The 25,518-nt window shown below is 40.6% G+C and overlaps 1 protein-coding gene across 2 annotated transcripts in view; it reads left to right on the forward strand.

Annotated features, from left to right (window-relative positions):
* Positions 1–24,646, forward strand: part of LOC131231574 (PR5-like receptor kinase) — an 87,952-nt gene extending 63,306 nt beyond the window's left edge. Inside the window, exons 2-5 of one of the 2 annotated variants that reach the window (XM_058227819.1) lie at positions 20,302–20,370; positions 21,573–22,350; positions 22,603–22,698; positions 23,464–24,646. In XM_058227819.1, coding sequence (XP_058083802.1) covers positions 22,653–22,698; positions 23,464–24,539 — 1,122 coding nt within the window. In that variant the 5' untranslated portion in view covers positions 20,302–20,370; positions 21,573–22,350; positions 22,603–22,652 and the 3' untranslated portion in view covers positions 24,540–24,646. Of the gene's footprint in view, positions 1–20,035; positions 20,371–21,572; positions 22,351–22,602; positions 22,699–23,463 lie in introns of those variants that run through there. The other variant, XM_058227818.1, reaches the window with a different exon arrangement.
* The last annotated feature ends 872 nt before the right edge of the window (positions 24,647–25,518 follow it).

Below are 25,518 nucleotides of genomic sequence, written 5' to 3' on the forward strand. Positions count from 1 at the left end.
TCCGCGACAGAGGCAAATCGATGATGAGTAAATAGCCATCGGGGAAGATGCTAAAGCGAAGACTCCCGACGAGAGAGGCCGTGTGGGGTCCTAGGAATTTTTCGTGACAAATTGACGTAGACCGGGTAGTGGCAAAGTTGGACAGGAGAAAGCCCGATCGAAAGTGGAAATGATCCGAACCGTTAGAACCTTAAATCAGTTTATCTCACAAAATTTCATAATTTCTTTGACATATCATGTATGATATTGAGGTGGTAAATATTGCTTAAGCCAACCAACCCACTGCACCGGGTTGCACGGATTGATTTGTAAGATTTCACGGACTCCATCTACTTTAATTTTTACTATAAATAGTAAGTTTTAATTTAAGTATAACTCTCCATATTTTGAGTTGTAGAAGTTGTGCCCAAAGTAGACTTTGACATTAGAAATGAAAATGAAGAAACATATCGGAAGAGAAATGAAGAGATGAACCGCAAATCAGGCATAAACATTTCAATAAGTTATATTAAAGCATACCATCTAGAGGTGTACATGAGTCGATCCGAGTTGAGCTTGACACAGCTTGATTTGGCTTGGCCACTTGCTGACCCCAGCTTAGACTCGGCTCGACTCGGTCCCTTAGCTTGACTGGCTAGCTCAATTTGGTTCGGTCAATAGCTCGGGCCAATTCGAGCTGAGTTCGAGCCAAGTTTGCCTGTGCAGCATTTTCATAAGCACATGAACTGCACTTTCGAAATTTTGTTATATGTAAAACAACAGCAATGGATTTACATGTATTTCATCAAACACCTTATAAATAACATAAAATCAAGAGAAAAAAAAAAGGGTATTTGGTTCCGGATACGTACCTTCCTTGCTACGAGTCGAGTTAGCTCATTACCTCACATTGTAAAAAGGGACCAGCGTTATAATTTCATCTCCAACTCACCTTGAAGTCATGTGCAATCTCACGGACCAAACTCTGGAATGACAGCTTCCTAATTAGCAGTTCAGTGCTCTTCTGATATTTTCGGATTTCACTAAAAAGACCAATATCCTATCAAACTCAAGAGAAACATTTTTTAAAAAAAATGCAACAGGAACATTATCTATAAAAGATGACAACTAGAGGAAAAGTTAGAAAATAACAGACCGGAGTGCAAGTTGCCACCAACCACACTTCGTTGAGTCATTTCATCAAACACTTGGTGAGCAACAGCAATATCAAAGTAATCAAGTCACTAAATTGGTTCGATCCGAGTTCGATTCGAGTTCGATTCGAGTTGGGTTTGATTTGAGTCGAGTCGAGCTTGGGCACGCTCGAACTCGGCTCGAAATTTTTTCGAGCTCAAAAAATCAGCTCAACTCGGCTCGAACACAGTTTCAATCCGAGTTGAGTCGAGCTTTTCCGAGTCGATCTGAGCGAGCTAACGAGCTAACTCGACTCGTGTACAACTCTACTCAAGAGTTTCAACGCCGGGTTAAGGGTTCGAGTACCCATAGGTGGTGAAATCCCACTATGGCATGAGTGTGTAAGGGTGTGTTTGTGTGAAAAAAAATATATTTTATTATAGTAAATCACATTTTTTTAATATTTGAGTTGGAGTCTAAGTCTAAAACTCCCTCCTTAAGTTAAGCTCATTATTTACCCGAAAAGCTCTATGAAGAGTTCAAAGAGCTAATGAAGATGGTGATTGACCTCATCACGTCCTTCCCTGCGTCACAAATTTATTATGTCCATTTGTTTTGAAAGACCACAATAGGATATGATTTTAAAATCAGGTAAATCCAAAACTTAGGTGGGTCGTACGAACAAAATAGTAGGAATAATAATATTTATCGTTGAAACCTTCTAGGAACTGACCATGATGTTTATATTTCTTCCAAATTGTTCATGGAATTGTTACCACTCAAGTACATTGTAAGAACAAATTTCACCATGATACAAAACTTCTATTACCGCCGGGTGTTCAATCTCCACTATTTCATGTGTATAACTCACAGACGTTTTAGATGTTGGAAAAATGTGTTGGAAATACTGAAAAATGAAAAATAAAATGAAATAAATTTTGATTATTTTGTTTCACTAGGCTGAATCATGTAAAAATATACGCTGTCCTTAAAGCATGATTCACCCCTTTATCAATTGCTGATGGGTTACAGGTGAATTGCTTTCAAGATAAGACGAGTCTGCCTAGATCCGGCGTGCAACAATCATGATGGGTCCACTTAGGAACAATTCAACGTAGCGAATCTTCTGGCATAATCAAATAGTGGATGCATTTACAATATTCTACGAAAGAGATGTTATACAAAGAATCTGATGGGAGAGATTTCTGTTTGAGTTGATGAAATTTGGACCGAAATGGTTTAGTTTATATAAGCACAAGGGAATGGACAGTTGCTTGGTGGCCATCAATGGTTCAGAACATTTGAAAAACGTTTCTGACCGTTGATCATTAATTTCAGTCATTTCTAGTTGTTGGATTATTATGGCCTGTTCGTTTATGGACCGTTGTGGCTTTTAAGGTAGCTAGCTGTTTTCAGAAATGGTTGACCGTTTCCGATTAAAAATCTAACAGTTCTCAGTCGCTTATAAAGCCCTGACCTATTTCAGATCCATCGCACCTAGGCTCCTACTAAACCACTCGCACCGCGATCGCACCGTTTCGCAACGAAGCGACCACTCTGCGCATGTACAAAGTGTAATGTGCATGCTTGTGCTAGAGCCAGAACGTGCACGTACAACCTAAGCGTCTCAATTGCCAAAGCTTCGAGTAAGAATACTACTCACACATCCACATATAAGCTCCAAATCTTGTCCTATAATTTCTAATGTGGGACAAAAGCACACATTGCACTTTTCCATTTGAAATTTTCAAAAATCATTTTGACGGTAAAATTACAAAATTTTGAAATTTTTCTTTTTGCAAAAAACCACAAATCTAGCTAATTTTTAGATTCTTATGATATTTTTTTTTTCTTTCAAAACAAAAGGAGAGAGTGGATTTGTCACAAACATTTTTATGGACCCACATGACCCCAGACCAAAGGTATCTCTATACCTGGGGCACATGGACAGAAATCGTAAAATCATGCTGATCTAAAACTCAGGTGGGCCACACCAAACGAAACAGTGGGAACAGAGCTGATCATGACGTTTTCTTTTTGTGCAAGGGATTTAGCTCGTTAGTACACACTCCACTGTTAGCCACGCCCACTTGGCGAATAATATCAAGAAGTCAGTGAAACTAAGTAATCTTAACTTAGTCTATCACTTTGAGCTATGGAAAGGTGTGGCAAGATGCTTATATGCATCTAAACCGTTTAGAGGGTTATTACCGTTTTCCGTTTCATGTTGTATGGCCCACCTGAGTTTTGGATCTGCCTGTCATACTGTGGTTATTTAAAACAGACGGACGGAGTGGATTTGCCAGGGACATTTCCGTGGGCCCCACACAGCCCCGGGCACAGTAAGCGGATTGCGTACTGAGTAACTCAGTACCCTTAGCTTACTGAGTAAACTTAAAGAAGTTGGATCGTTACTCTTACTCGGGTGGTAGGCTCTCGGGAGTTTCAACTCCCGGCAAGGGTTCGAGTATCCGGTGAAATTCCACTAGCGTGAGTGTGTAGGGGTGTGCGTGCGTGTGAAAAAAACAGAAGCTTAGTTGGGTTTACCGTTATTTGTTTATTTTATCCACTCGATTCATCCATGTTATTAGATAATTTTAAGGGTTAAGTTTAAAATGAAAACATATCCAAAGCTCACTGGATCACACCAAAGGAAACAGTGTGATTGAACCACTACCATTGAAAAATTCTTGGAGGCCGCACAAGTTTTGGATCAATCTGATGTTTGTGTTAACTATCTTTGTGATCTTAAGAACAGTTTGGATGACAAATAAACATTATTGTGGGCCATAGGAAGCTTTTAATGGTGGAAATCATTATTCCATATTGTTTCCTGTGGCATAGTCTACTTGTGCTTTGGATTTACTTCAATTTTGGAATCAAACCCTAAAATTATCAGGAAAAATGAATTGACGGTGTAGATAAACCACATACATTCACAGTGGGCCCAACTGAGTTACTCAGTACGATAAAAGCGTACAGAGTAACTCAGTACGCAATCCGATTTCCGGGCACAGGTATGTAGGCATCGGATCATTCACAGAAAAAAAAAATTCCCTCACTACCCTTCCATTCTCCAATGTCGCCCTTTCTTCATCTCCTCCTCATCTTCATCCTCGATGCCATTCCCGTAATTTCATCGACTTCCATGTGCTCTTCTTTCGTCTGCGGGCAAGACCTCAACGTCACCTTCACCTTCACGTATCCATTTTACCAAATGAACGCAAACTCCTCGAGTTTGTGCGGCTACGAAGATCTGGGAATCTCCTGCGTCGACCAAAACCCAACCTTCTATATTTCCGACGACGCATACACAGTAAAATTCATCAACTATCGCCAAAATACCCTCACCCTTGTAGAAAGAAGCTTAGTGGGGGAGAGCTGTCTGAGGCCACGCCACAACATTTCATGGGAATATCTGTCTATGTTTGAACTCACAGCACAAGACAAGAACCTGAGCTTCTACTTCAACTGCTCTTCGTTTCCATCATGGGGGCAGCCGATTTCGTGTCTGGGATACGGATCGATGAAGTCTTATGCAGTGATTGAAGAGAGCGGTGATTTTAATTGGGATGGGATGTGTGAAGAGAAGGTGATAGTTCCAGTGCTTGAGAGTGCGGTCAAGGTTCTGGGCTCGGGCTCATTGGTTGGAGCCGTACAACAAGGGTTCAAGCTACAGTGGAAAATTCGTAAAGATTGTGAGAATTGCGAATTTACTGGTGGGTTATGTGGGAAAAGCAATATCGAGGAACGATTCCTTTGCATTTGTAAGAACGGAACGAATTTCTCTGGTTGCGACTGTAAGTGGGTTTTTCTCTATACTTTCCCCATCTCGTTTGTAGATGGGCCTCGGTTAGCCCTAGCCAGGCTGAAAATGCCCTTTTAGGGGAGCGTAGATTCGCTGGTGTCAAAGGCTACGTGGGTCCCACCATTATGCCTGTGTTTTATCCACGTTGTCCGTCCATTTTCCCAGCTCATTTTAGGGCATGAGCCCAAAATTAAGGCAGATTCAAATCTCAAGTAGACCACACACATGAAATAGAAATGATGGGATGCTTATTATTAAAAACTTCTTGGGGATTGCAGAAGCTTTGGATCAAGCTGATATTTATATTTTCATTTCCATTGCCCTGAAAGGATGGTAGAGGAACTAACTTCTCCAAATGCTCAGCTGCGCACCAGCTCACGTGGAACTAGTGAGATGAACTTTTTTAAGAACCCATCATACGTGAAGCAGCACCTCGTGAAACCCCTGGGCCCAAGTGTTACTTTGATCCAAAACTTTGGTGTGCCATGAAAAAGAAAACAGTTTCCTCCCTTGATTTGCATTTTTCTTTGCTATGGCCCACCAGAATTTTAGATCAGGGTGAAAATTTGTCCCTTTGTGTTTCATAGGATTCCGCATTATATGAACCGTTTAGATTAAACACCCAGGACATGCGTACAAAGGTGCGCACATGCAGGACACAGGTGAGCATGACTCTATGACTCTATATATATATATATATATATATAGAGAGAGAGAGAGAGAGAGAGAGAGAGAGAGAGAGAGAGAGAGAGAGAGAGAGAGAGAGAGAGAGAGAGAGAGAGAGAGAGAAATTATGGTAAGGTTTATTTAGTGTTTTTGACATATACCACTCTCTTTGTTGGTTATACGCCAAAAAGCCCTTCCTTTTTAGTATTGTTAATTAAACCTGTTTATTTCATTGACCATCACATTTGACCATTGACTATATAAAATAACACTTATCCTTAACTTTGAGGGATGAGAGAAGTTTTCATTTGCCACAAGTTCCAAACCACTTGTTTTGGAGCTCCACAACTATGTGATTCAGACCGTCAAATGGTATATCATCCATGGCATTTGATGTAAGCTTTTCAAACGTCGGATCAAAGCCATCCAAACACACTGAATAACTTTTTTCATATATACATTAGGAGGGAATGAGACTTACGAGGTTGTTGTCGAATTGGGTTTTCTAAATAAACACACATGGCTTGAGTGATGCAACCTACAATGATGGATATTGTTTTGTTCTGTTTTATAAATATATATATATATATATATATTCATTAGGCAGCACAAAAGGGGGAGAGGGTAATTTCGTGTATGGTGAAAAGGAGACTGGTGAAGGTCGAAAAGTATTCTTTGTTCTCTGTTAAAGCAGGACCATACCCTGTGATTAAAATTGCTGATCTGATGGCTCCACTATGATGGGCCATGCCTAAACACTCGGAAATTAGAAGTTCCTATGCATTCCTTGGCCTTGTTTTAGTTAAATATGGATCATTGATCTATTTCAATCTTAAACATCTTATTTCAGGGCCACAAACTAAAGGGTTGGAATTGTCTATTAAAGGATATTTCAGGGCATGTTCCATCTACAAGCCCCATCATATCAACGGTTTAGATCACTGAACCATGGACCCTAACTGTATAAAGCGAGGTTGAATGTTGTATATTGCCTCAGGCTATAGATCAGTTAACTCCTCTATCAAGTCTGGTAGACATTGATTCTCTTTTAGTCTCAAATTGTTTTATTCAGTTACTCCACCGAAGGCGCAACAGCTGGTTCCAACTAATGCAGATGTCCCAAGCACCTCCCCCAACGGTCAGTTCTGCATCTCTACTCAGAAAGGGTTTTAATATAATGCAGAGGCCACACCAAAGCCACCATGTGGGGCCAGGTTCCACCAAAGCCCTGGTCAGTCCTAATTGAGTTGAAAGGCCCTGTAACATGATGAAAGGGTAAAAATGGTGGGTCCCATATAAGTGTATAATCCTATACATTTATTTATTTATTTTTTATTTATTTTTATTTTTTTAATGTTAATTGCTCCCATGGAGTAGATGCCCTGCTCAAAAAATCATGCTGATTCACATATTCAGCGGGATACCATCCAAAACTAAGGGGCGTGGCACATTGAGGGATAAAGTAGAGTGGCACATAGAGAGAAAAATGTGTGGTATACCATATGCATGGAGTACTTGTCAATGCACCAAAAGCTTTAGAGCTGCTGGGGAAGTACCAGGATATCCCTTTATCTAGCCAATACCACATGATGCAGGCAATACTAGCCAATGCACCAAAAGCTCTAGAGCTATTAGAGAAGCACCGGAATATCCGTTTATCCATGCCTTTCCAAGCAAACTGACGAAGACCTCCCCATTCACACTACACATCTCATAGTCCCCACCCAGGGGCCATTTTGCATTTCATAGACCCCACTTTGTGGGCCACCCAATCCTAGTGTGAAGATGCACCTACATCAAATACTCATAGAGAGAGGAGGGGTTCATGCTTCACATGTAAAGAGGGTGTAGGTCACTGGGAATTCAAAAAGTATAGCATCTAAATTACCTAATGAGAGTAATTGGGTTTGAAATTCCAACTGATGTCTTTTTTTAGCAATAAGCCAAAACTTTTAATACCTACTTATTTATTTTTGGGCTTTTATAACCAACACAAGCACAAGAGCCAACGAACACAAAACCATAAAACCAATTCAAACCCAATCCTCTCATTCATCCATGGCCAATCATAGTCACAAAACCTCAATAATGTAACCGTTGCGTAAATGCCTTGCATTCTGCAAGGCAAGGTCAATCGTGAGGATTCACGGTTGACCATGACTAACTATGATATTCATGGTCGACCATGTCTCTCTATGAGGATTCACGGTCAACCATTGGTGTGACCGTCGAGTTTCACAATTTTGCATGAAATAAGGTATTTAAGCCCGGTTTTGTCATTAGGGCTTAAGGTAATAAAAACTAATACAAGCATTTTCTCAAGGGGCTAGGGTTGGCTATGGTAGAGGGTAGAGGGTTTTCTACACTTGTAAAGGGACTTAGGAATGATTTCTCAAGGTATCTAGAGGTTTTCTAGAGGTGCATATCAAAATGGGAGATCGGGTGCATATAATCAAAGAAGATGAGTTTGTACAACTTTAAGGTTTTGATTATGGTGGATCTTTGTCGCTTTGTGCCATGGTTTTCCTGCAAGGATTTTTTCACGTAAAATATCATCGTGTTTGTGATTGTTTGCTTTTGGTTTGATTATTTTCTATTATTATATTGTTCTATTTTTGTTTATCATGCTTCCGTAAAGTGCACGGATTGGTAGTTATGTTAGATCTGAATATCTAACACCCAGGGTTTAATCTGGGTTTGTTGTTAGCTCGGCTTTACATCATTATGATCGGATATAGAGTTAGTTCACTCACAAAAAAGTGGTATCAAATCGTCAAGTTAGACATTTGAGTTTGAGCGAAGATTTCATAATCAAAATTCAACATACATAAATTTGATAGGAAGAACAATTTCATTTTATTACACAGGAAGGTCAATGACATTTTAGTTTCACAAGGGTTAAGCAGGCATTGTTGGAAACAAAATCGGAGAAGATGTCGGATGATGACTAAAGCGATCTGGGGGAGAAAGTTATGAGCACCATCTGTTTATGTATGTCGGATAAGGTTATGTACAACGTCTTGGATGAAGAATCTCTCTTGGAGATGTGGAAGAAGCTAAAAGACGTATACATGTCAAAGTCCATAACAAATAAGTTGTTTGTGAAGAAATAACTTTTTGAGTCGAAATTGAAGGAAAGATCGGATCTCCTATAGTACATGAACACATTTACAAAGGTCTATAGCGAGTTAGTAAGGCTTGGAGAGACGGTCAAGGAAAAAGATAGAGCAGTACTACTTCTAGCATCGTTTCCCCCATCATATGACAATCTTGTCATTACTTTGTTGTATAGGAAGAATACAGTGAAGCTTGAAGAAATCACTACAGTGCTCGTTTCCAACGAGATGAGAAAGAGATCGAGTGATGAGGACTCTCAGGCAGAAGGGCTAGTTGCAAAAGGCGGTCCGGGACGTGGGCGATCCGTGGAGTGATCACAATATGACAAGAAGAAAAAGTCTAGATCAAAATCGAAGGCAAATGATGGATGCTTCTATTGCAGCATAAATGAGTACTTTAAAAGAGACTGTTAAAAACAGAAGAATGACCTAGAAAACAAAGGAAAATAGAACACAAGTGAATTAACGAGTGTAGTAGAAGAAAACTCATAAGAATACCTCTCATTCTCTTCAGGTATGAGTCGTCCCTCAGACGCTTGAATACTAGATTCAGGATATTTGTATCACATGTGCATAAATAGGATTTGGCTCAATTCTTACAAGTTGTATGATGGTGGAAGTGTTCTAATGGGAATAATGCAGCATGATCAAAATAGGGACAATCAAGGTAAGGATATTTGACGTAGTCATTCAGACACTTAGTGATATCAAGCATGTCTCATATTTGACATAAAGCGATACCGGTGGAGGCCAGCACTCAATCTAGTTGGATCCAAATGTGTTTGTTGCCCTCCCCCGTTTCCGCCAAAGGTGGAATCCATCGACCACGTCTTCTCTTCGGGAAGCTCAGCTAATAAGATTTGGGAGCACTTTCATCCCTTGTTCAACATCCTCATTACAACACATAACTCAACTACTGGCAGAGCAGCTAGGTAGTGGGCGGTTGCTGCCTAAACGGACCGGTTAAACATTTTGAAGGGTATTACCCCCATGTTCATCTTCTGGGAAATCTGGCTGGCTAGGAATAGTGCCCGCTTCGACAACAACATGTTCCATACAGACAAGGTGATTACTAAGGTCCACCACTGGATCTCAAAGATTACCCCTTCCCTTCCTCTCTCTAAGGTCGTTAAATGTTCCTTGGCTATCTTACTCACATACTTAGGTTTAGACGGGGCAAGCTCGATTCGAAAGAAGACCCAAGTAGTGAAATGGATTAGACCGAGAAGAGACTAGATAAAAATTAATGTCGATGGTTCTTCCATTGGAAATCTGGCCCTTCTAGGGGAGGCGGCGTGGGTAGATGTAATGAGGGAAATTTTCTGTTCGCCTTCTCTTTAGCCTATGGTTTAGGCTCTAATACCCGTGCCGAATTTAGGGCGATCTAGGAGGGCCTATCTCGGTGTGCCAATTTGGGTTTCTCTAAGGTTGAGGTGGCGAGTGACTCAAAATCCATAGTTATGATTCTTTCCAAGGACTTGGTAACAACATGGTCCATTTGCTACTGGAAGGCGAGGGTTAAGGCGTTATTGGGAGTTTTAGTGGTCACTTTCACTCATACCTAGAGGTGTACACAAACCGAGCTAGCTCGGTTAGCTCGCTCGACTCAACTCGAAAAGGCTCGATTCGACTCGGTTCGAAGCTGAGTTTGAGTCAAGTCAAGTTGGTTTTTTGAGCTCAAAAATGAGTTCGAGCTGGCCACAGCTCGACTGGACTCAGATCAAACCCAACTCGAATCGAACTTGAATCGAACCAGTTCGGTGACTCGGTTACTTTAATACTAATATTGCTCACCAAGTGTTTGATGAAATTACTCAAAAAAGTGTGGCTGGTGGCAAGGAAGGTATGTATACGAAATCAACACCCCTTTTTTTCTTGATTTTTATGTTGCTTAGAAGGTGTTTGATAAAATACCTGTAAAACCATTGCTTGTCTCAAATACAGTGAGATTTTGAAGGTCCAGTCTAGGTGTTTGTGAAAAGGTGGAGGTGGCGAGTGACTCGAAGTCCATAATTATGATTCTCTCCAAGGATTTGGTAGCGGTGTGGTCCATTTGCTACTAGAAGGCAAGAGTTAAGGCACTATTAGAAGTTTTAGAGGTTACCTTCGCGCATACCCCTAGGGAGGTAAATGTGGTGGCAAACGACCGAGTACGAAGGGGTAGTGCGACTCAGACCAGTATTTTCTTCCAGACTCAGGCCTCGCTACCTAGATCCACTAGGGGTCTAATTTTGCTGGATAGAGCGAGTCTGGGTTACATGAGGGGGTGTGATCATCTTTTTTGTTCTGTTTCTTTGTTGTTTTTCTTTCTTATGATAGGTGGCCCTTTTTAATTTTGTCGATTGGACTGCCCAAATCTATCTATAGAAATGAGATTCTTTTTGGAAAAAAATAAGGTATTTTGTGACGAAAAAAAATAAGGTGCAATGATGTTGATGAAGGGACATAATGTTGGAAATCTATATAGGTTGGTCGGGAGCATAGTTATGAGTAAGGCCGTTACCACCTCACACGCAGAATTTAGCACAGATGGTACAAATCTATGGCATATGCGGTTAGAGCATATGAGCGAGAGGGGCATGATGGAGATCCACAAATGAAAACTATTGAAGGAAATTAAGGCATGCAATATAGATTTGTGTGAGCATTGCAGGGTAAGGTTCAAGATTGTTACACATACTAGCAACGGGGTGTATGACCATATTCATTTTAATGTTTAGGGGCCAGTGACAGTACCGTCTAAGGGAGGGACAATACTTCGTGACCTTTATAGATGATTACTCGAGAAAGATTTGGGTCTACTTCATGAAGCACAAGACTAAAGTGTTCGTCAGGTTCAAACAATGAAAGGCGAAAGTAGAGAAACAAATTGGGAGATATACTAAATGTTTTAGGTTAGACAATGGTATACAATACAAAGAAGCAAAATTCATGGAATTTTGCATGGATGAAGGCATCTTAACTCTAGGGACCCCATAATAGAATGGGGTGGCAGAGAGGAGGAATAAAACTTTGTTGGAGATGGTAAGAAGTGTGCGGTTATATTTGGAGCTATTTAAAAGCTTCTGGGCTGACGTGGTGAATATGGCACGCTATATAGTAAATCGGTCACCATCTACAACGCTAGAATCTAAGGTTGCAAAAGAAGTCTGGATAAGCAAGGACTACTCAAGACTGAGAATCTTTGGATGTTCAACATATGTCCACGTGCAGAGTAGGCAGAGGATGAAATTGGATCCAAAGTCTAGTAAGTGCATCTTTGTCGAGTATGATAAATGTGTGAAGGGCTACAAACTTTAGGATTCAGTTACTTAGAAGGTGGTTTTTAGCAGAGATGTCATCTTCGATAAGGTGTCAATATTAAGAATCAACAAGGAAGTTATAGCTGAGAAGTCAGATGAGACCGAGAAATTGTCGGTACAGGTGGAGCCAGTGCTTTGCAGTTTGCCCTGAGCTCTGTCAGTGGTTTTTTTGGCAGCTTTTGTCCCTTGCTCCCCTCAAGCCTCTTTCGTTTAAGCCCAGCTTCCAGTCTGGTTGATCTTTCCTTTTTCGTCATCGTTGGGGTTCAATTATGCCCTGTTCTCTGCAGGATGGCTGCAGTTTTTCTCTCTGCTCTTTTTTGCTTCATATTTAGGCTATATGATAGGTAGGGCCCGACCTTTTTGTGGTGCCCACCTGAAATACTAATCTGTTCTTCTCTGTTCATACCTTCAATGGAAAAAAGTATCAATTTTCCAAAAAAAAAAAAAAAGCCTAAATGTCTTAAAACATGAAGGTTGAAGGTGAAAATCAGTAGGAGCAAGATACTGAGCAAAATAATCAGCAGGATATATAGGAAAGTTTAGCCGAGAATAGGGAGAAAAGAACCATTAGATCCTCGGTTCGATAGAGACAGCTCACATACCTTGTATATCCATACCTTATATATCTTGTTTCTATAGATAGAAAATTTTGCGTTTATTCTTTCCTTGTATAGATGATTGTAATATCTATATATTCAACCCCATTGGGTTGTCTCAAATACACAGAAAAGCTTCTGCATCTCTTTGCTTTCATGGTATCAGAGCCTCCCTGATCCGAAACCGTCCCTACGTCGTCCGATCACCACCCCTGCTGCGTCTGGCAACTGCCCCTGCTCATCCGACCGCCCCTGCACCATCCGGCCGCCCCTCCTGCATCATCCGGCCGCCCCTGCTGCGTCGTCCGGCCATCCCTGCTGCGTCCGGTCACTGTTCCTGTGCATCCGACCGCCCCTGCATCATCCGGCTGCCCCTGCTGCGTCGTCCGGCGATCCCTCTGCTTCAGATCTGCTCGTCCTGTCCTAGATCTGCTCATCCGAACCCTGCTACTGTTCGAACCCGTTACTGCTCCAAATCTACTGTCCGAATATTGTTGTTGTTCGAACCTATTACTGCTGTTGTTGTTCCATCCTGTTCCAGATCTGCTTGTCTGAATCCTATCTCTGTTCAAATCCGTTGCCGTTGTTGTGTTATTCGGCCAGATCCAGAAACTACAATTGCTTGGGTATCTCCTGCTGTACGGTACATCTTACACCTTCTTCTGCTGCAACTCTTTGAGTACTTTAAATTACTTCAGAACAATGGACAAGAACTCATCACGTACAGAGGCCCCACGTTGTAGTTTTGATGGTACCAACTATTCTCTATGGGCCATCCATTTCCAGAACTTCCTCAAGGGTCGTGGGTTGTGGGGACTCATTGATGGATCTATTTCTATCCCCACTTCCACAGATACCGACAAATTAGCTGATTGGGAAATGAACAATGGGCGGATTATTACCTGAATTCTCGATTCAGTCGATCGGTTCATTACTGTTGGCCTCACACTTCATCGCACTGCTAAGGCAATGTAGGAGCATCTCCAGACAATTTATCAACAGAGTAGTGCGGCCCGGTTATATCGCCTGGAACAGGATCTCATTAACCTTACTCAAGGTGATGACAGTATTCAATCATTCTACTCCAAAATTGTCACTATTTGGACAGAGATGGCTATGATGGATCCAACATTTCCTCATGACTTTAAGATATTCCAATCTATGCGCGAGAGTGCGCAAGTACGACAATTTCTTATGAAGTTCCGTCCGGAATTTAAGCATTGTCGGGCTGCTCTCTTGAACCGTAGCCCTCCTCCTTCATTGAATTCGGTTATTAATGATTTATTGGCTGAGGAACAATGACTGAAGGTTCTCTCTCTTCCTTCCTCAACTCCGGGGTCATCTGATATGGTGCTTGTTGTGTCTAATACGACACCAACACGTGGTTCCACTCATTTGACTTGTCGCGGCTGCAACAAGGTGTGTCATGTTGTCGCTCAATACAAAGAATGGTGCGCTTATTATCGATGGATTGGTCATGGTATTCAGGACTGCCGTACACGTGCCTATGCATCTTCTTTAGGCCGTGGCCATGGTGGTCGTGGTCGTAGCTGTGGTCGTGCTCTTTGTGCTACTACTACCACTATCTCTTCCGAGCCGTCTGTTAGTGGTTCTCCACCTACTGTTTCTACTGAAGGTATTTCATCTCCGTTGACTCCTACGATGTTCCGACAAATCGTTCAGGCCCTTTTTGCGGCCGATATGTCAGGTATATCCCTATCTCCTATATGGTTCTTTGATTTGGGTGCTTCAAATCATATGACCGGTGCTATATCCCATCTTCATGACATTCGTCCCTACACGGGCAATCAGGCTATTTCTACTGTGGATGGCACTAGACTACCTATTTAGTCCGTCGGTTCATTGACTTTCTCTCCTTCCGCTCATCGTCAATTCACTCTTCATGATGTGTTTCATGTCTTTAACCTCTCCTCCAATGTAATTTCAGTTGGTCAACTCACATCCAATAACTGCTTAGTCATATTTCTTCCCAACAGTTGTTTTGTGCAGGATCTGGTAACGGGGAAGGTTCTTGGGATAGGTAGGCGGCATGGTCGTCTGTACATACTACACTTTAATCCATCTGTCACTCTGTCTCGTTCTTTCTTTTCTCCATCTTCATTAAATGTTTGTTCGACAAATAAATTATGGAAACTGTGGCACTTTCGACTGGGTTATCCACATTCCGATCGGTTAATTTAGTTATTTTCTTCTGGCAGATTAGGAAATATTTCTCTTAATAAAAATGATTTGGATTATTTTTGTTCTTCTTATTGTCTTTCAAAAAGCAAGTGTCTTCCATATCCTCTAAGTACTACAAAATCATCTTCTATATTTGAACTTGTGTATGCGGATGCCTGGGGTCCTTCACCAATTATGTCTCTCTCTAGGTCACGATACTATGTTATATTCATTAATGATTTCACACGTTACACCTGAATTTATTTTCTGCAATCGAAGTCACAGGTTTTGAAAAATTGAAGTTATTTCACTCTATGGTGGCGACTCAATTTCAGATTTTAGTTCAAACTCTCCGCTCTGACTCAAGGGGGAATATTTCTCAACTAATTTTTATACATTTTTCAAGGTCTTGGGATTATTCATCAGACCACCTATTCTGATACTCCAACAGAACGGGGTGGCCGAACGAAAAAATCATCATATTGTTGAAACTGCGAACACCCTGATGATAGCTATGAGTGTTCCTTGTTCTTTTTGGGCGAAAGCAATGTTAGATTTAGTCTACTTGATTAACCAGATGCCAACCAAAGTTCTAAACAGTAAATCTCCCTACTTTGTTCTCATCGGCTTACCTTCTACATATTCTACATTTCGTGTTTTTGGTTGTGTCTATTATGTTCACCTGGCTTCATGTGAACGTAACAAACTATCTCCAAAATTGGTCAAATGTATGTACTTGGGATTTGGAGAAACTCAAAAGGATTTTCAATGTTATGATCCTGTTTCTTATCGTGTTCGGGTTTCACGACGTGTTGTTTTTCTTGAACATATTGCCTTCCATTTATCTCTTCCTCCTCCGCACACTCCAAACTCTCCTGGTCTAACCGCCTTTCCTGACATTACTTTTGCCTCGAGTACTTTCCCTCGTCCGTTGCAGGTTTACTCACGTCGACCACATACAAATCCACTACCTATTACTCAACCCGAACCTCCTGCCTATTGCGGATCCCGAACCTACCTCGATATGTCATTCCGCTCGTGAACATCAAGCGCTGATCGCTTGATATGCTCTATGTCTGTCATGAATGCTACTCTGAACTGTTTCTATTCCTACTTCATATTCTCATGACCACTCATAATTGTTGGAAGAAGGCTATGACAAAAGAACTTACGGCATTGAATGATAACCATACATGGGACATTGTCACTCGACCTGCTAACGTTAATTGGTAGCAAATGGATTTATTCTCTCAAGCCAAGTCCGATGGATCATTGGATCGATACTAGGCTCGACTTGTCGCTCAAGGGTACACTCAAATATAAGGAATTGATTACGATGAGACATTTTTCTCCTGTGGCCAAGATGAAAACTGTTCTACTCTTTTGGCTATATCTTCTGTTCGCTCATGGCCACTCTCTCGGATGGATGTGAAAAATGCCTTTCTTCATGCAGACCTCTAAGAAACCGTATATTTGAAACCTCATCCTGGCTCTTTAATTCGACAATAAGGTATGTCGCCTAAAGAAAGCCTGTACGGCCTCAAACAAGCACCACGGGCATGGTTCTAACGCTTTCACGATGTATTATTACGGGTGTTGGCTTTACTCAAAGTGGTCATGACCCATCCTTATTTTTGTGCACCAGTGCTCTGTTATTATTTTGGTTTATGTTGATGACCTCCTACTAACTGGTAGTGATGCTACCGGCATTTCGTCTTTAAAGGAAGTTCTGCAATCATCCTTCAAAATGAAAGACCTCGGCCATCTAACATACTTTCTTGGACTTGAATTTTCGCGTTCCAACCGTGGGATTCAGTTAGCGTAAATATACCAAGGATCTTCTCGCCTTGGTATCATTGACGGATCGAAGACAGTTCAGACTCCTTTAGAACTTAACGTTCACTATGGTCGTAACGATGGTGATCTACTTGCACAACCCGATTTATACCGCCGTCTGGTTGGGAGCCTGGTTTACTTAACTATGACTCGCCCGGATATTGCTACGCTGTCTAAGTCGTCGGTTAGTTTGTTTCTGCTCCTTGGACTCTTCATATGACCTGCGGTGTTGCGCATCCTATGGTACCTTCGTGGAAACTCTAGATCAATCTCTGTTCTTCTCCTCCACGGTAATTTTGACCTTTGTGCTTATTTGGATGTTGACTGGGCCGATTGCTCTCTCACACGAAGATCTATCACTGCTATTGTGTTTTTCTTGGTACTTCTCTCATCTCTTGGAAGTGTAAGAAGCAGCCACTATTTCCAAATCAAGTAAAGCTGAGTATCGGGCGATGTTAGCTGCGTGTAGTGAGCTCATCGGTTACGTGGACTTCTTTCAAACTTGGGCATTCCTGTGCGTAATCCTACTCCACTCCATGTCGATAATCTCGGTGCAATTGATTGTCTCTAACCCGATTTTTCATGAATGGACGAAGCATATTGAAGTTGATGTCATTTTATCCGTGAGAAATTTCAATCTGGGCTCATTTCTCTTCCACATGTGGCATCCCATGATCGATTGCTAACATTCTCACCAAGTCCCTCACGTCGCACGTCACTCTTTTCTTGTTGGCAAACTATTACTTATCGATGACCAACATTAGTTTGAGGGGGATGTTAGACGGCTCACATACCTTGTATATCCATACCTTGTATATCTTGTTTTTATAGGTAGAGAATTTTGAGTTTATTATTTTCCTTGTATAGATGATTGTAATATCTATATATTCAACCCCATTGGGTTGTCTCGAATACACAGAAAAGCTTCTACATCTCTTTGCTTTCAGTAAAGTTCAAAGACATAATATCTTTTGCATTGTTCATAGGGAGTGGAGATCCCTCCACATTTTAAGAAGCAAAATCTGGAAAGGATCACAACAAGTGGTTGTCGGCCATGATAGAGGAGATGGAATCACTCCACAAGAATCAGACATGGGAGTTGGAGGGACTTCCTAAAGGTTAGTGGGCTATAGGGTGCAAATGGGTCTACGAGAAAAAAGAAGCATTAATAAAAAAGGATGATGCAAAGTATAAGGCAAGGCTCATAGCAAAGGGTACTCGCAAAGGAAATGAGTGAATTACAAAGAAATTTTCTCTGCAGTTGTGAAACATACCTCAATTAGGGTGCTACTGGCTATGGTAGTGGAATCCAATTTGGAATTAGAGCAGCTTGATGTGAAGACGGTATTCCTTCATGTGAATTTAGAGGAAGTCATTTATATGAGGTAGCCTGAAGGTTTCGAAGAGCTTGATAAGAAAGGCTACGTGTGTAGATTGAATAAGTCGTTGTATGGGCTTAAGTAATATTTGAGGCAGTGGTACAAGCGGTTTAATTCCTACATGGTTGAGATTGGGTATAACAGGTGCGAGTATGATTGTTGCGTATACTACATAGTACTTGAGAACGGGTCCTACATTCTACTGATGTTTTACGTACATGATATGTGGATTGCAAATGACAAGATGGAGATATACTTGCTTAAATGTCTGTTAAGTAAGGAGTTTGATATGAAATGGTCTGGGCACTACAAAGAAAATCCTAGGCATGGAGATTAGCAGAGATAGGGAGTCTAGAAAATTGTGGCTTTCTTACAAGAGTTATGTGCAGAAGGTGCTAGAGAGGTTTCACATGAAAAGTGTTAAGCCAGTTAGCACACCTCTAGCAGGTCGCTTTAAATTGTTAGCTAGGTTGTGTCCAAATATAGAAGAAGATATTTCAGAAATGTCACAGGTGCTATATGTTAGTGCAGTGAAGAGTCTGATGTATGTAATAGTTTGCACAAGGCCGGACATCTCACAGGCAGTCAATGTGGTCAGCAGGTCGACCATGGAATTCCAGTGAATGAGTATTGGAATATTGTTAAGTGGATTCTCAAGTATCTAAGGGGCATAGTCGATACTGGAATCATGTTTGGTGGACATGAAGCTTCAGGTGGAGTTGTAAGCTACGTATTCGAATTATACATGTGATTTAGACAACAGGAGGTCCATTACGGGATATGTTTTCACATCGACAGGTGGACCGGTATATTGGAGATCTACGCTACAATCTATGATAGTGTTGTCTACAATCGAGAATATATGGTTACGATAGAGGCGTCAAATGAAGCAATGGTTGAAAGATCGATAGTGAACTTGGGTTGAAGCAGGAGGCGATTCGATTGCATTGTGATAGTTAGAGTGATATCTATCTAGCAATGAATCCAATTCAGCATGCACGAACCAAGCACATTAACTAGAGGTTCCACAAAATCTGGGAAACCTATTAATCTTGTCACTATGTAGATGACATACTGCTGGTTGAAAATATTACGGATATGTTGTTGATCAAACCAAGGTTTTACTCTCAACCAATTTGAGAATGTTGTGGCTGTTGTATGATGACAAGTTGTATATGTAGCTGCATTTCAGGTGGAGGGATGCAGGGAATGGTCTACACTTAAAGTGGAGGTCTTTAGGGTGACTTGGCATAATGCAAGTCAATATGGAGATTGTTGTGCAGATGCCTTGCATTTTGCAGGGCACAATCGACCGTGAGGATCCATGGTTGATCATGGCTCACTGTGATGTTCATGATCGATTGTGGAATTCCATGGTCGACTGTGACTCTCTGTGATGATTCATGGTTGACGATCAGTGAAGAGTCTGATGTATGTAATAGTTTGCACAAGGCCGGACATCTCACAGGCAGTCAATGTGGTCAGCAGGTCGACCATGGAATTCCACGATCTAGAGGTTTTCTACTATATAATACTTAGAAAGAGACTTGGGAAAGATTTCTCAGGAGATCTAGAGGTTTTCTAGAGGTACACATCAAAAGGGAAGATCGGGTACATTTATAATCGAAGAAGGTGAGTCTGTACAATTCTAAAGTTTCTATTATAGTAGATATTTATCACTTTGTATCATAATTTTTTCTTAAAAATGTTTTTTCTTGTAAAATATTGTTGTATTTGTGATTGTTAGCTTTTGGTTTGATTATCCTGCATTATTATATTATTCTTTCTTCATTTATCGTGCTTTAGCAAAGTGCACGAATCTGCGGTGGCATTAGATCCGAATTTCTAACATCTAGGGTTTGATACGGGTTTATTGTTGGCTTGAATTTACATCATTATGGTCTTATATAGAGTGGGTTCACTCACAACATTAACAAAGTGCCATTCTACTCAATGATAGTATCTCCACTTGGGATGTTTAATTAAGTAATGTCTTAAGATGAGCGAACCCTCTTGCGAGCCTAAACTTCCCTCTCCCTCTAACAACTGCAAGTTCCCTATCTCCTTTACCGGATTCCTTGATAACAAGTTGAAAGTGTTGTCGTTGCACTTTGCTGAGGGGAATCCAAAAGCAACGGCTAAGACAAGCGATTAGAATGTTCTGACCCAATGACCTTTGTAGGCTCTGGCCTTCTGTTAAGAGGTCGTGGATGACAAAGACCCTGTTCCAAGGGGTGGGTCTCTTCATGGTTGTGTTAGCATGGGCCACATTGATTCTCACTAACTCTCTATTTTTTTACTCAGGTACTCTACCGGATGGCCAACCGCCACTTCCATTTAGTACAAACCACTCGAACACTACCACTCTCAATGGTCAGTTCTATTCCCTACTCTAAAAGATTTTTAATATAATGCAGGGGGCCACGTCAGAGCTACCATGTGGGGCCAGGTTCCTACTATTGGATCGCTCAGTATAAGCAATCTGGGCCATTCGTTAAGTTAGTGCGTCCCATGAAGACCTGTGAAATTCGGACAGCCAGATCTTTTCCTAAATATCCATTTTTACAGGAAGTGTGGTCTACCTGATTAATCAGCCAACCAATATCCTTTGTGTGTATGTGTGTTCAGGTCACTTTTGCAGAGGATACAATGCCTGAAGAATAGACTGGATTGGATCCATGACATGTATGCCATCCAATGGTGGAACCACAAAGCACATGGTAGCTATGATGCTGGCCTCATCTTCTATCAACACCCTATTCTAAGACTAATTAATCATACTAACTAGTTAGGTTGCAACCGGGCTTGGACTTTGAAGACTGGGCCTTTTGCAAGTACGGTCCACCTTGACCTTTGGCTAGGCCCATCTGCCACCCTAGTGTTAATCCAAGATTTGGATGACTTACTAGTTAGATCAAAAAAAAATAAATAAATAAATAAATAAATAAAAATGTAAACTTCATGGAAAATGGATAGATGAGGGGAATTCAAATTTGTTATTGAGTTGAGGCATGTAATATGTCGCTCCCTTTAAAATAATTAGCACACTTCAATATAATGAGGGGTGCCAAAAGCTCCTAACCCGTTAACATCTAAATACAATGCTCAACAAGTAGATTCTCACAGCGTGCTCTGGCTGTGTAAATACTAACACCAAACCGTCTAAAGAAACAACACCTGTCTCTTTGACACCCAAAACAAAAAATGAAGAGAGAGAGAGAGAGAGAGAGAGAGAGAGAGAGAGAGATTTCATTTTGTGTTACACTGAAAAAGCCTGTTAATGTGCAACATGCATTATGATGCAATGAGCCTTATCAAAAGGTTATCCATGGCTATTGACTGCAGCCGTTGGACGAAGGTCCAGCCTCGTGCGCACATACTGGCTGGAGGATATTGTAACATGTTTCACAAGAGTTGAAAGAGAATAAAGGTTTATAAACACTTTATAAATTTTTTTCGTATCTGATGGGGGACAGGACTTAGCGGAAAAAAAAAAAAAAAACATCATTTCTATTCTGTTCTTATTTCTTTTGTATATTTTTGAAATACCTCAACATAACTTTTATTCCTTATAGGTAAATCGATAGCTATCATTTCGATTCCGACAATCATTGTTGTTGCAATCTTATTCATTCTTTACCGATGGAAATTCTCATAAAAAAATCTGTACTTTTGGAAGAAGAAGACACAGATTACTCGAACTGATGCATTTTCGAAGAACTAAGAATCATTGAAAAGATACAAATACTCTGAAATCAAGAAAATGACCAACTCTTTCAAGGATAAATTAGGCCAAGGAGGCTACAGTGGCGTTAGATCCGAATTTCTAACACCTAGGGTTTGATCCGGGTTTATTGTGAGCACGGATTTACATCATCACAATGTTATATAGAGCGGGTTCACTCACAACAATAACAAAGTGCCATTATACTCAATGATAGTATCTCCATTTGTGATGTTGAAGTAATGTCTTAAGATGAGCGAACCCTCTTGCCAGCCTGAACTTTCCTCTCCCTCCAACAACTGCAAGTCCCCTATCTCCTTTATCGGATTCCTTGATAACAAGTTGAAAGTGCTGCCGTTGCACTTTGCTGAGGGGAATCCAAAAGCAACGGCTAAGACAAGCCATTAGAATGTTCTGACCCAATGATCTTTGTAGGCTCTGGCCTTCTGTTAAGAGGTTGTGGATGACAAAGACCCTGTTGCAAGCGGTGGGTCCCTTCTTGGTTGTGTTAGCATGCAGGGCCACATTGATTCTAACTAACTCAATTTTTTTTTAATCAGGTACTCCGTCGGATGGCCAACCGCCACTTCCATTTAGTGCTAAACACTCAAGTACTACCACTCTCAATGGTCAGTTCTATTCCCCACTCTAAAAGATTTTTAATATAATACAGGGGCCCATGTCAAAGCTACCATGTGGGGCCAGGTTCCTACCATTGGATCGCTCAGTATAAGTAATCTGGGCCATTCGTTAAGTAGTGCGTCCCTTGAAGACGTGTGAAATTTGGACAGTCAGACCTTTTCCTAAGTATCCATTTTTACATGAAGTGTGACCTACCTAATCAGCCTATCAATATCCTTTGTCTGTTTGTGTGTGTTCAGGTCACTTTGGCAGAGGATACAATGCCTGAAGAATAGACTGGATTGGATCCATGACATGCATGCCTGCCATCCAATGGTGGAACCATGAAGCACATGGTAGTTATGATGCTGGCCCCATCTTCTATCAACACCCCATTCTAAAACTAATTAATCATACTAACTAGTTCAACCGGGCTTGGACTTTGAAGACTGGGCCTTTTGCAAGTACGGTCCACCTTGACCTTTGGCTAGGCCCATCTGCCACCCTAGTGTTAATCCTAGATTTGGATGACTTACTAGTTAGATCAAAACAGATGCAACAGAAAAAAAATGTAAACTTCATGGAAAATGGATAGATGAGGGGAATTGAATTTTGTTATTGAGTTGAGGCATGTAATATGTCGCTCTCTTTAAAATAATTAGCACACTTCAATATAATGAGGGGTGCCAAAAGCTCCTAACCCGTTAACATCTAAATACAATGCTCAACAAGTAGATTCTCACAGCGTGCTCTGGCTGTGTAAATACTAACACCAAACCGTCTAAAGAAACAACACCTGTCTCTTTGACACCCAAAACAAAAAATGAAGAGAGAGAGAGAGAGAGAGAGAGAGAGAGAGATTTCATTTTGTGTTACACTGAAAAAGCCTGTTAATGTGCAACATGCATTATGATGCAATGAGCCTTATCAAAAGGTCATCCATGGCTATTGACTGCAGCCGTTGGACGAAGGTCCAGCCTCGTGCGCACATACTGGCTGGAGGATAATGTAACATGTTTCACAAGACTTTGGAGAATAAAAAAACATCATTTCTATTCTTTCCTTATTTTTTTTGTATTTTTTTGAAATACCTAACATTACTTTTATTCCTTAATTAACAGGTAAATTGATAGCTATCATTTCGATTCCGACAATCATTGTTGTTGCAATCTTATTCATTCTTTGCCGATGGAAATTTTCATTAAAAAATCTGTTCTTTTGGAAGAAGAAGACACAGATTACTCGAACTGATGCATTTTTGAAGAACTATGAATCATTGAAAAGATACAAATACTCTGAAATCAAGAAAATGACCAACTCTTTCAAGGATAAATTAGGCCAAGGAGGCTATGGCAGCGTATTCAAAGGGAAGCTACCTGATGGCCGTCTGGTGGCTGTTAAGCTATTAATCGAATCAAAGGGCAATGGAGAAGAATTCGTCAACGAGGTTACCACCATTGGTAAGACTTATCATGTTAACATTGTTAGCCTTTTGGGCTTCTGTTACCAGTTGCCCAAAAGAGCTCTTATCTATGAGTTCATGCCCAACGGATCTCTTGAGAAATATATACACACACAAGAACCAACAAATCATCTTGGATGGGAGAAACTACACGAAATAGCAGTTGGCATTGCTCGAGGCCTTGAGTACTTGCATGTCAGGTGCAGCAATCGTATCTTGCATTTGGACATAAAACCGCATAACATTCTTCTTGATGAGGATTTTGTTCCAAAGATCTCCGACTTCGGTCTAGCTAAGCTCTGCTCACCTAAAGATAGTGTTATATCTATGGCTGCACCAAGAGGAACCATGGGTTATACTGCACCTGAAGTATATTGTAGGAACGTCGGGGGAGTGTCTTATAAATCCGATGTTTATAGCTATGGAATGTTGTTGATAGAAATGGTTGGAGGAAGGAAGAACCTCAACTTGGAAGCAGAGAATAGTAGCCAAATGTATTTTCCACATTGGATATATAAACATTTGTGTGAACGAGGAGACGATGTGATAATGGAATTTGGGCCGGGTGGCGAGGAAGAGACGGTAAAGAAGATGATCTTAGTGAGCTTGTGGTGCATACAAATGGATCCGACACACCGTCCTTCAATGAGTAGAGTGGTGGAGATGTTGGAAGAAAGTATTGAAGGTTTGGAAATGCCGCCTAAGCCTTTTCTATCATCTCCTCCAAGATCATAAAAAGTTACATTTTCATCCAAAGCAAATGTGGAAAATATTACCAGAGAACTAAGAATTTGCTATGTTTCTCTTTATAGATGTTGATACAATCTATAGTGTTTTTCTCCATTTTTTAAGTTTTATAGCTGGTTTAGAAGCTTAATATTGTATTGTTTTATGTATGTTTAGAATACAAACTCAACTTGTGATATAGATTGTTCTTTTCCCAATAGTAGTCAAATGTTTATGATGATTCAATCAGAGTGACTTTTCTGGTAGGAATGTGCAATCAAAGGTGGGCCCACATGATGGACATACTACAATAATCATACCTTTTGTAATTTAATAAGAAAGATAATCCCTTTCCCATCCCTTGATTGGAATGTAAGCAACTTCACATCATAGCTATTTTTGGGAGAGCAATGGGCAATCAAAGGTGGGTTTCACATTATTTTATAATGATGGGGCCTTTTCTCATACGAAAGAATGCATTATTCATTTCCTAGCATATTGAATGGTTGGATAATACAAGCAAAGTGACTTTTTAGAGGGATGGCAATCAAAAGTAGAGCTGTAAACGAGCCAAGATGAATTGAGTTTGATCCAAGTTTGGTTTGGTCTGTGTATATGATACTCCTACCTGATCGAGCTTTACATGAGCCGAGCTTCAAGCCTATCCTTATTGTTTGAGCTTGATTTAGTCTAGATTATACAAACTTGAGCTTTGTTTAGTTTGGTTCAAATATTCTAGCCAACTTGAGTTGGACCAAGCCAAGTTCAAATAAGGTCGGCTCATTTTTTATTTTATATTTTTTGTTAAATAAATAATATACTATAATACTTTTTTATTTTTGTATATAAAAATAACACTGTGAAGAAATAAAATGATGAATAGTTGGATAAAACGCATGTCATAGTGGGCATATAGAGCTTTGAGGCCAGCTACGTGGTGGGTGTTGAGGTCACCAGCTAATTCAAACATGAGTTTAGCATGCTAAGT

The sequence above is a fragment of the Magnolia sinica genome, chromosome 17 (assembly GCF_029962835.1).
Source record: "Magnolia sinica isolate HGM2019 chromosome 17, MsV1, whole genome shotgun sequence".
Lineage (NCBI taxonomy): Eukaryota > Viridiplantae > Streptophyta > Magnoliopsida > Magnoliales > Magnoliaceae > Magnolia > Magnolia sinica.